Source organism: Rhinoraja longicauda, chromosome 6 (assembly GCF_053455715.1).
Source record: "Rhinoraja longicauda isolate Sanriku21f chromosome 6, sRhiLon1.1, whole genome shotgun sequence".
In the NCBI taxonomy this organism is placed as follows: Eukaryota; Metazoa; Chordata; class Chondrichthyes; order Rajiformes; family Arhynchobatidae; genus Rhinoraja; species Rhinoraja longicauda.
The window spans coordinates 55,121,310-55,134,050 of NC_135958.1; the positions used below are offsets into that span (position 1 = coordinate 55,121,310).

General features: G+C 43.1%; 1 protein-coding gene across 1 annotated transcript in view; it reads right to left on the reverse strand.

The window, feature by feature from the left end:
• Window positions 1–12,741, reverse strand: part of pik3r5 (phosphoinositide-3-kinase, regulatory subunit 5) — a 104,774-nt gene that overhangs the window by 27,480 nt on the left and 64,553 nt on the right. Inside the window, exons 7-11 of the mRNA XM_078400996.1 lie at window positions 12,311–12,485; window positions 11,122–11,275; window positions 7,375–7,458; window positions 6,258–6,951; window positions 3,029–3,173 (exon numbers count right to left, since the gene is read on the reverse strand). Coding sequence (XP_078257122.1) covers window positions 3,029–3,173; window positions 6,258–6,951; window positions 7,375–7,458; window positions 11,122–11,275; window positions 12,311–12,485 — 1,252 coding nt within the window. The remainder of the gene's footprint in view (window positions 1–3,028; window positions 3,174–6,257; window positions 6,952–7,374; window positions 7,459–11,121; window positions 11,276–12,310; window positions 12,486–12,741) is intronic.

Genomic DNA, 12,741 nt, shown 5'->3' on the forward strand with positions numbered 1-12,741 from the left:
GGCTTCTGTAAATAATATTAATCTTCAAGTACTATTCAGGGGATATTAAGCTTAATGCACCAATTACACTTCACTAAACAACCCTCTGGAAACTAAGGCCCTGCCCAAAGACTGCCCTTCACACGGTTTCTAAATGCCTTTAATAATTGGTGATTTATGGAGACAGTTGAAGAACTTTAAAATAATATAGAACATTTTTTTAAAAATTAAATAAAAATAGGTGTGTTTTTATTAAGAAAGGTGCATTCGTATCATAAAAAGGTGCGTTTTGAAAATCAGTTTATTACACAATGATGCCAGGGATTCCCCCTGGCATCATTGTGTTATAAACTGATTTTCAAAACGCACCTTTTTATGATACAAATGCACCTTTCTTAATAAAAACACACCTATTTTTATTTAATTTAAAAAAAAATGTTCTAGATTATTTAAAAGTTCTACAACTGTTTCCATAAGGCTTCAAGTGGAGATGAAACATTCAACATGGTATTAACAGACTTAAGTCCATGCATGGATACAAGAGTCCTGGGTAAGCAGCAGAAACAGTGCATTGTGTTCCTCCTGTGATCCACAGCCACCTCAGATATCACATCAGTGGTGTGGAGGCCAAGTCATCCTCATTCCCAAAACTAGACACAGAAAGCTGGAGTAACTCAGCGGGACAGGCAGCATCTCTGGAGAGCAGGAATAGGTGATGTTTTGGGTCGAGACTCTTCTTCAGTCTCGACCCGAAACATCACCCATTCCTTCTCTCCGGAGATGCTGCCTACTCTGCTGAGTTGCTCCAGCTTATTGTGTCTATCTTCGGTTTAAACCTGCATCTGCAGTTCCTTCATTCTCATTCCCAAAGCATTGCCCGAGGAGAAGGTGAAAGATAGACAATAGACAATAGGTGCAGGAGTAGGCCATTCAGCCCTTCGAGCCAGCATCGCCATTCAATGCGATCATGGCTGATCACTCTCAATCAGTACCCCGTTCCTGCCTTCTCCCCATACCCCCTCACTCCGCTATCCTTAAGAGCTCTATCCAGCTCTCTCTTGAAAGCATCCAATGAACTGGCCTCCACTGCCTTCTGAGGCAGAGAATTCCACACCTTCACCACTCTCTGACTGAAAAAGTTCTTCCTCATCTCCGTTCTAAATGGCCTACCCCTTATTCTTAACACTTCCCCAAACACTTCCCCAAATTATCTGATAGTCCAATGATGGCCAATAATCCTTCCTACCTGAACAACAGTGACATTTGCTCCACTCCTTACAATACGGGCCCTGTTCAGCAGTGGTTTCTTGGTGTAAATACCCAGGCCTGCTCAGAAGTGTTTGCCAGCTAGTCAAGCCCCATCTGGTTATTGCATGTCACTAGATCTGCAAATATCCCAGGCTCTGATATTCACTATATTAAAAAATATTCATAGAACGTAGAATAATACAGCACAAGATCGAACTCTCCACCCCACATTGTTTGTGCCAAACTTGGGAAGTTAAACTGATCTCATCTGCATGTACATGGTCCATATTCCTCTCGTCCCCATATTCCATGTGCCTATCTAAAAGCTTCTTGAATGCCACTGTTGTATTGGCCTCCACCACCACCACCCCTGGCAGCGTGTTCCAGGGTCCTGCCCTCTTCTCCCATCGGGTGAGAGGTACGGAAGTGTGAAAACGCACGCCTCCTGATTCATGGACAGTTCCAGGCTCCCACTACTCTCTGTGTAAAAAAAACATGGCCCACACATTTCCATTCAGATTTCCCTCTCTCACCTTAAAGTTATGTCCTCCAGTGTTGGACATATTCTCCCTGGAAATAACTTCTGACTATCTACCCTATCTATGCCTCCCATCATTTTATATATCTCTAAAACTATTTAAAAAATCACAAAATATTAAAAGCTACAATCATGTCAGTGTATCGGAGACTGGGATAATCACAAATCTATAATTAAAGCACTTAAAACAATTAAATTAAGATGCTGCTGTGTGCCAGCCAGACTTTTTAACAGCTTCAGTGAAACCATAAAAAGTGTGTCTTCTTAGAGCTCAGGCACTAACATGATAGGAGTATTTCTTAGCTCAGCAAGGCTAATTCAAGATACAAGATACAAAGAATTTATTAGCCAAGTATGTGAGAACATACAAGGAACATTCAAGTTAAAGTAATCAGCAGTGAGCCAGCCTGCCTTGGCCTACGCAATCTCCTGGTTGCCAAACATTTTAACTCCCCTTTCCATTCACACACTGACTTTACTGTCCTGGGCCTCCTCCATTGTCAGAGTGAGGCCACATGCAAACTGGAGGAACAGCACCTCATATTTCACTTGGGCAGCTTACAATCCAGTGGCATGAATATTGATTTCTCTAATTTCAAGCAACCCCTGCACGCTCTCTCTCTCTCTCCACCCCTCCTCCTTGTCGTCCTGCCAGTTCCACTGTTCGCACTTCGTTATCACCTCTTTCACAGCCAACAATGGACCATTGTGGGCTCCACCTGTCCTTGGTCATCGGTACAAGCTCTGATTTGTTCTGAACCTTTTCATACTTCTAGTTTCCCTCTCCCCTTACTCTCTGTCTGAAGAAGGGTTTCTACCTGAAACGTCACCTCTTCTTTGTCTCCAGAGACGCTGCCTGAGACCAACTTCAGCATTTTGTGTCCATTTTAGGACTAAAACAATGTTCTAAACTCAGACCCGAATGTAAGCACGCCTGACTTGTACTGCACCAATTCTAATGAAATGCCATCCTGAATCTTTGATTTGGAGTGCGACAGAAGGATGTGCAATTTCCGTGACTTTTCTTTTATACACAGTGTGTGTGAGAGAGCAAAAATTGGTGAAGATTTATTCTTAACACAGATCCAACGGCAATGAAATAATACTTTGATGCTATATGAACAGAAAAAAAGCATTCAATGAAACCCATACCATGATATGATTAAAATGATTGCTATCAAAATATTAGACATTAATAATTAAGTCTGAAGGTAATCCAGTTATTAGTTGTTCATCCCATGCAACAAACGTGAGATTATTTACCACTTGCACTGAGGCCCTTTGTTGATCGTCTGTGGGTGAATTTGTGATCTGCACGGGGCGACCGAGTGGATTTTGATGCAGAGGAATATAAAAAAATTGCATCCTGAAGTATTTTGTTAGAAAGGGAGTTTTGCTTTCTTTTAATCTGAAAGAAAGAAAGTGCATAATTAGATACTCAACAAACTTCTGATGGAGCCAAAAGATTGTAACCCCCTTCAAAGCAGACTGAACGGAAATAGGTTAGCCTGTCCCACTGAGTTACTCCAGCATTTTGTGTCTATCTTCGGTGCAAACTAACATCTGCAGTTCCTTCCTCCACAGAGGTTAGATACTCTTCACATTATGGTTGTCTCCTGCCTGAGACAGCTAAACAGAATGACAACGCGAAGGAATAGACACAAAATGCCTGAGAACATGGATTGGTGCTGTTTCAGGTCGGGAACCCAAAACATCACCTATCCATGTTCTTCAGAGAAGCTGCCTGATCTGCCAAGTTGCTTCAGCACTTTGTGTCTTTTTTTTGTAAACCAGCACCTGCAGTTCCTTGTATCTGCAGAATGGCAATGTGATTTGTTTACACCTTGGGATGAATTCTCAGAACAAAGAGGGGCAATTTCTGATAAAGTAACTCCTTTGACGAGAATACTTTTGCTTGACAGCCCCGTTCACAAGTACTTTACAGTCTTTTTCCTTCCTGGTGACTTTTGGGACTTCCGTGGTATTTACTCAACTGTTGTAGATTTTCACTGATTTTTTTGTATAAGAGGTTTGTATCATTTGGTGTCACAATTCAAAATTGTGATGGGTTCGATCCTGACTATGGGTGCTGTCTATATGGAGTTTGTATGTTCTCCCTGTGACCAAGTGAATTTTCCCCTGGTGCTCCAGTTTCCTCCCACACTCCAAAGACATGGGGGTTTGCAGGTTAATTGGCGTCAGTAAAATTGTAAATTGTTAGTGTGCAGCGATCGCTGGACGGCATGGACTCAGTTTCTGTTTCTGTGCAGTACCTCTGAACTAAACTAAAGCTAAAATTATTTGCTCTGTTATTACAACAGTCAGGGGTTAGATAATAGACAATAGGTGCAGGAGGAGGCCATTCGGCCCTTCGAGCCAGCACCACCATTCAATGTGATCATGGCTGATCATTCTCAATCAGTACCCCGTTCCTGCCTTCTCCCCATACCCCCTGACTCCGCTATCCTTAAGAGCTCTATCTAGCTCTCTCTTGAATGCATTCAGAGAATTGACCTCCACTGCCTTCTGAGGCAGAGAATTCCACAGATTCACAACTCTCTGACTGAAAAAGTTCTTCCTCATCTCAGTTCTAAATGGCCTACCCCTTACTCTTAAACTGTGGCCCCTGGTTCTGGACTCCCCCAACATTGGGAACATGTTTCCTGCCTCTAACGTGTCCAACCCCTTATACGTTTTATACGTTTTGATAAGATCTCCTCTCATCCTTCTAAACTCCACGTTGAGGGGAAACTTGATAGAAACATAGAAACATAGAAAATAGGTGCAGGAGTAGGCCATTCGGCCCTTCGAGCCTGCACCGCCATTCAATATGATCATGGCTGATCATCCAGCTCAGTAGCCTGTACCTGCCTTCTCTCCATACCCCCTGATCCCTTTAGCGAAAAGGGCCACATCTAACTCCCTCTTAAATATAGCCAATGGCCTCAACTACCTTCTGTGGCAGAGAATTCCACAGACTCACCACTCTGTCATATCATCATATATATACAGCCGGAAACAGGCCTTTTCGGCCCTCCAAGTCCGTGCCGCCCAGCGATCCCCGTACATTAACACTATCCTACACCCACTAGGGACAATTTTTACATTTTACCCAGCCAATTAACCTACATACCTGTACGTCTTTGGAGTGTGGGAGGAAACCGAAGATCTCGGAGAAAACCCACGCAGGTCACGGGGAGGACGTACAAACTCCTTACAGTGCACTATGTGAAGAATTTTTTTCTCATCTCGGTCCTAAAAGACTTCCCCCTTATCCTTAAGCTGTGACCCCTGGTTCTGGAGTCCCCCAACATCGGGAACAATCTTCCCGCATCTAGCCTCTCCAACCCCTTAAGAATTTTATATGTTTCTATAAGATCCCCCCTCAGTCTTCTAAATTCCAGCGAGTACAAGCCCAGTCTATCCAGTCTTTCCTCAAATGCAAGTCCCGCCATCCCAGGGATCAATCTGGTGAACCTTCTCTGTACTCCCTCTAAGGCAAGAACGTCTTTCCTCAGGTTAGGAGACCAAAACTGCACACAATACTCCAGGTGCGGTCTCACCAATGCCCTGTACAACTGCAGTAGAACCTCCCTGCTCCTAAACTCAAATCCTCTTGCTATGAATGCCAACATACCATTCGCCTTCTTCACTGATAGAGGGAGATGGCGGCGGACGCTGGAGAATAGGCCCGGTAAGAAGAACCAGAGGGGGTCTAACCTTCCATGCCCTCAAGGTCGGCTGTGGGAGACACCCCCTGGGGAACAAGGGCAAGGAGAGGGCCGTGCAAGGAGAGGGACAACAGTTCCATCAATGACCATCGATCGTCCATTCATACTAGTCCTATGTTATACACTTTCCCATCCACTCCCTAAGTACTAGGGGCAATTTTACAGAGGCTAATCAACCTACAACCATGCACATCTTTGGGATGTGGGAGGAAACTAGAGCACACGGAGGAAACCCAGGCGAGGGAGAACATGCAAACACCAAACAGACAGCATCCCAGGTCAGGATCGAACCCAGGTCTATGATATTGTGAGGCAGCGGCTCTACCAGCTGCGCCACCGTGCTGATCATAAGGCCATAAGGAATAGTAGTAGAATTAGGCCATTCGGCCCATCAAGTCTCCTCTGCCATTCAATCATGGCTGATCTATCTCTCCCTCCTAACCCCATTCTACCTTCTCCCCATAACCTCTGACACCTGCACTAATCAAGATTCTATCTATCTCTGCCTTAAAAATATGCACTGATGGCCTCCACAGGCTTCTGTGGTAAATAATTCCACAGTGTCACCACTCTCTGACTAAAGAGATTTCTCCTCATCTTCCTAAAAGAACATCCTTTAATTCTGAGGCCAAGACCTCTAGTCCTAGACTCTCCCACTGGTGGAAACATCCTCTGCTCTGGTGTTAGTCCTGGGAAAGATGCTCACTTTACACAGCATTGTAAAGGCCAACAAACTGGTTGACGTTGTAGGAATTTCCTACCTGAGATTGCTGTAAGCTCTTGCGATTTTTCCTAGAATCTTGTCAGTACCAAACACGACAACACGCAGTGTCATGGTTTTGCAATCGTCCTCAAAGCTGAGATATGGTCTACGTTTGAAGCTGGTGTTCTGTTGTAAAGTCCGTGCGAGCTGGCATTTGTAGCCCGCGTGTTGCGGTAAAGAGTTTGAGCGCCTGGATTTCATCGGGGGCTTCGATTTTATTTCAGTGCAGCCCAGACTTTCAGCTCGCCGAAGAGGTAAGGAGCCTGACATGGAAGTTCCTTTACAAAGATTTGAGTAAGAGTTGTTTAGACTGTACTTGGCGTCTGCTTTAACCGTCAGGCTATTTCTGGTTTTGAAGAACTTGGTTAACTTTTTTGTCAATTTCTTTCCCACCGTGCTCTGTTTCTCTTCTTTCCGTTCTGGTGTCCCTGACGTTTCAGATGAACTTTCATCTCCATCCTCTACATAGCCACTGTCCATGTAATCCGAGAGATTTGACACAAATGACTTCATGTAGTCATTGGACGTGAGAGATATTGTAGAGAGCACAGAATCCCACTCGTTTCCAATGACATCGTCTTCTGCCTCCACATCCTTCTCTTCATCTTCCTCTTTATTGCTCTTGCTGTGCAAAGGAAGCAAGGCAGTCTCAGGAACCTCGCACTCTTTCAGGAGAACCTCCTGTAAAACATCTAAAATAAAAAAGAAGAAATTGAACTGTATTTGTAGCATACACATTGACCCAGAATTTTACAAGGTCCAAGACTGCCATTGCAATAATTCAAGCACACAGCATCGTACAAAATCAGGCTGCTCTCTCCCGTTGTGAAGTAGAGGCATAGAATCATAGAGAGATACAAAGTGATGGAGGAACTCAATGGATCAGGCAACATCTCTGGAGGACATGGATGGATGACATTTCAGGTTGGGACCCTGCTTCAGACTAACTATAACAAAACAGTGTTTCACTGTACCTCAGTACACGCGATAATAAACTAAACTGGAGAGCACGCAAACATTATAACTTGGCACACATGGCAATAATAAACTGAGGCCAACACCAAATCTGTGACGTGGAGAATTACTTGAAGATTATCATATTGCTGTGTGCTTACCAAAGTTATCCTGGTCCCAGTGATAACTGTAGCAGTTTGCAACTGGCAGCGGGATAGTTTGCAGTTTAGCCCTCCTGGAACAGCCTATTAAAGGTAACAAGGGATTAGACATTTCATTTAATGTAGTGACAAGTAGTAAATGTTTAAATAATTCCATCCCAAACTATGTACAAAGGTGTTTTTTCTTCATGAAGGCTTTCACTTTGGAAGTAAAATAGGATCTTTCAAAACGCCTAGGCTCTTGGAGGTACTTCATGCAAAGAGTCCACACTTGTGGAGGTCTTCACCCAAACAGCCCACACCTGTGGAAGGCTTCACCCAAACAGCCCACACCTGTGGAGGGCTGCACCAAAACAGTCCACACCTGTGGAGGACTTCACCCAAACAGCCCACACTTGTGGAGGACTTCACCCAAATAGCCCACACCTGTGGAGGACCACCAAAACAGCCCACACCTGTGGAGGGCTTCACCCAAACAGCCCACACCTGTCATCTACTGATATGAAAAAAACAGAAAGTGGGAGGGAGGGATTTGGGTAGAGGGAGGGATTTGGGTAGAGGGAGGGAGGGATTTGGGTAGAGGGAGGGAGGGATTTGGGTAGAGGGAGGGAGGGATTTGGGTAGAGGGAGGGAGGGATTTGGGTAGAGGGAGGGAGGTTGGAGAAAGAAGGGCGGGATAGTGGAAGTAATGGATGTGCACTAGGATTGGAGGGCACAGAAACGAGAGCAAGAGAAAGGCAGGTGTTATGGAAAGTTGGAGAACTCAATGTTCATATTGTCGGGTTGCAAACTACTGATATGAATATATGAAAAAATCAACAACAATTGTAATGTTCCATCCTTACTTTGACAAAATAAAACACACTGTAGTGCTTTACCAATATGTATTAGGGGAATACATGGAGATATTAGGAGATGCATTGAGAAAGTTAATCAAAAAGGCAGCTTTTATAGAGGGTGAACAGGTTCCCTAGAACCGTCCTCTCACCAACTAGAGATCAGTCCTGACCTCCCATCTGCCCCATTGGAGACCTTTGTACGATCTTTAATCAGACTTTACCTTGTACTAAACGATATACCCTTTATCCTGTATCTGTACACTGTGGGAGCCTTGATTGTAATCATGTATAGTCTTTTCACTGATGGGATATCACGCAATAAAATGCCTTTCACTATAGCTCGGTACGTGTGACAAAACTATACTAAACTGAACTGCTCTCTGTGAGAGAGCTATTGGTGGCAAGAAGAAATTAAATAACCTATTAAAGCCAAACTTTCCTCTTGAAGATTAGGACTAAAAATTGAGTTCAGCACAATACAAAATGAGGTATCTTCACGTCAACAACTAGAGTCATAGAGTCATAGAGTCATACAGCACAGAAAGAGGCCCTTCGGCCCATCGTGTCCGCGCCGCCCGTTACCAAAACACAGTCTAATTTTAATCCCATTTTCCCGCATTTGGACCGTAGCCCTGAATGTTGTAGCATTTCAAGTGCCCATCCAAATGCCTCTTAAACGTTGTGAGTGTTCCCGCCTCCACCACCACCCCAGGCAGTGAGTTCCAGACTCCAACACCCTCTGGGTGAAAAAGTTCTTTCTCACATCCCCCCGAAACCTCCCTCCCCTTACCCTGTATCTATGTCCCCTCGTTGTTGAACCTTCCACCAGTGGAAGAAGTTCCCCGCCATCTACCTTATCTATGGTTCTCATGATCTTGTACACTTCGATCTTAAAGATGACCTCTGTGAGGAGTGTAGTTCATGCTATGCTGGGCCCAAGAGATTCACACAACTGCAACTCTGCCTCTGGATACCAGCTCATGATGAAACAGGGTAAAATAATTTAATTAGGGGATCCGAATCTCACTGAGCTTTCACGTTTCATTTGGGAATCAATCAAATCCTGTGGGTTTTCATGGCACAATAATCAATTTAGAATCGGATTCATATGGATTTTCATCTTTGTGTTAGGACTGTCTGGAAATGGTGTTTCAGGTAGGGAGCCTTCTTCAGGTGCTGTCTGACCCGCTGAGTTCCTCCAGCACTTTGGCTCAAAATTCCTGCATCTGCACTTCCTTGTATCACCAACTTAAGACATCAGGGGTTGATAGCTTTTTTGCTGCATGCTGCTGGAAGTACATCTGGTTTCATGCAATGTCCACTTCTTACCTTACTGAAATTGTTTTTGAATGCTTGGAGGAATGGGAGCAATGGGAGCCATGAGTGTACAGTACTTTATTACCTCAGCGCCTATACAGGCTGGGGCTGAGGGATTGTCAATACCTTTACTTTGCTACAGCAGTTGTGAAGACAAAGGAGTTTAGTTTAGTTTAGTTTACTTGTTTAGCAATACAGCATGGAAACAGGCTCTTTGGCCCACCGGGTCTGCACTGACCAGCGACCATTCATATCCTACACACTAGGGACAATTTACAGAAGCCAATTAACCTACAAACCTGCAAGTCTTTGGAATGTGGGAGGAAACCAGAGTACCCGGAGAAAATCCACACGGTCATAGGGAGAATGTACAAACTTTGTTCAGATAACACCCCTAGCCAGGATCGAAGCCGTGTCCAAAGATACTAAAGGAACAAGATAGATCACTCAACCTTAAAAACCGTAGTGTGTCATGACGCCATTTTAGTAGGCAGAAACTTGCAGAAACATTTTAAAAGAAAAATAACAAAAATCTGTGAATTGATAGATGAGATATATTCTGCATTTTAATGGTATCATCACACATATTGTTCCCCCAAACTACTGATTACACTGCGAGAGGCATAACGAACAGCGGGGTTTGCCTACTAAAATGGCGGATGTTACGCACCTTTGCGTACTACACTTTAGTATAGGCGATTCCAACAAAGTGGTCCATCTTGTTCCTCTAGTATCTTTGGCCGTGTCCCTGACGCTGTAAGGCAGCAACACTACCACTGTGCCTCCCTTTCTGTAACCATGTTGCATTTTTGCGTACTTAAGCCTCGTACACTAATGCTATGGATGTAATTTCGTTTTGTAGAGCTATGACTTTCAAACAATGCAATGAACGTACCTATTTCCCTGCTTGTTAATGCAGAATCTAAGCAGCCTTGTTGATCAGATCAGGGTGTCATCCAGTTTTACAACTGTTAGACAAATCAATGTCGCCACTAAGTGGCGAGTCAGGGTAACAGCATCTCCAGGTACAGGGAAATAACACTGGCTTGTAAAATATTAACTACGTCACAGATTAAGAGAAAAGAATAAGGAAAGAAGAGAAAAGAGGGGGGACCTCATTGAAACCCCAAATAGCAAAAGGCCTGCCTGGATAGAGTGAATAAGGAGAGGATATTTCCACTGGAGGGAGAGTCTAGGAATATCAGCGATAATGGGAAATAGGAAGGAAATTGAAGCCAAGGTCGATAACATATGTCATCATTTTATTGAAGAAACAAAGAACTGCAGATGCTGGTTTATACCAAAGATAGACACAAAGTGCTGGAGTAACTCAGCGGATCAGGCAGCATCTCTGGTGAAAAAGGATGGGTGACGTATCGTGTCGGGACCCTTCTTCAGACTCAATCAATTTATTGAATATTGGAATGAAATTGAGATTAAATATTAGATTGGAATAAGATCGAGAAGCCAATATGGGTCTACTCTGCTTCTAATGTTCACAGTGTTTCCTTTCAATCACCCTTTGGAATAGACAAGGGAGCATGAAACACAAATATTTTCATAATGATGATGGTGGCAACAAATGATCTACCTGCTTTTGAGAGGAGTCCAAACCTTTCTCTCATCTCCTCTAATTTGGTCACAACATTTTCTCTGGCTTTGGCAACGTCCTTCATCGCAGCCGAGATTTCCAGAGCATCGGAACAGTTTGAGAAGATGTCCAAGATTTCGTTTGCAGTTTTAGACTGAAAATAAAAACAAAACGATTTCATGTAGAATGAGTTTGAAGATTTTAATTATTGCTAGTAATTTTAAATAGTCATAATCATTTATTAACCTTCTGACTGGTTTCATGGATGTTAAAAAAAAAATCAATGATACTTAATTTTTTTAAAAATAGATACCCTAAGCACCAATGTTTATTAAATAAACTATGGTACTACAGATGGCATAAGAAAATAACTGCAGATGCTGGTACAAATCGATTTATTCACAAAATGCTGGAGTAACTCAGCAGGTCAGGCAGCATCTTGGGAGAGAAGGAATGGGTGACGTTTCGGGTCGAGACCCTTCTAAATTAAAACAAATCCATTACAGTAAGTCAGGCCATTATGGATTAAGTCCTCAGCTGTATCATGAAAAATCTCACATCTTTTTTCCTTATGGATGTAGATGGCTCATATTTAGGATATCATTCCATATTTTTCTTTTCCGAAAAAAACGAGAAGCATTAAATGTCCAACAAATAATGGACACATCCTTCCTGATTCACAGCACTTTCTAGAAACAAGGAACTGCAGATGCTAGTTTTCCATAGAAAGACACAAAATGCTGGAGTAACTCAACCGGTCAGGTAGAATCACTGGATAGGTGGACATTTCGGGTCAAGGCCCAAAATATCCACCTATCCATGTTCTCCAGGGATGCTGCCTGACTCACTGAGTTACTCCAGCATTTTGTGTCACACGTATATTGTTCTTATTTCAAATCTTCATCACCTACGATATTTTGTTTTGTGTAGGATGATAGAAGAGGGTGATTCATTCAGTTACCTGTCTCTTTTTAATGTACCAATATTAATTTTTGATTTATTATATCTACAGGCATTCTGTCTTTTCCTTTGACATAAACCTGTCGTATTATCCTCGGGCTGACGACCGTACAGACCGACCGAGTCATTATGATTGCTGCTTTTCTCAAGGATTTTATTAAAATCACCATCATCACATACTGGAATTGTTTCACATTCATTCATTCCTATTAACAGGAAACTTCTTTACCTCAAGGGCACTTTGAATATCATTCAAATTGTACTGAGCACCAAAGGTCGCCTGGTACATGTGCTTAATCAGAGTGACGTGAGAATCTGTCGCGGGCTCACACTTGCCACTCATCTTCTCGGCCACTGATATAAAGTTGTCGGATACTTCAGAGGGGTTAAGCAAAAGGACAGTTCTGCAGGAGAGGGATAAAACACATGAAAGGTCGTGAACACACATTCAAATGTCAGTACATACAGTCAAGGATACGAAGAACAAAAGTTGTCATTCTTTCTGACATTTAATCTAATTTCACCAGAATTTTATTTTACAAAAGTAAAAGTTGTAAACAACTTGCCCCTGTCACCTGTGGGCTGGGTTAGACAACTTGCACCTGTCACCTGTGGGCTGGGTGAGACAGGGGCCCAAGTATTCCGTTATTTCACCAATTA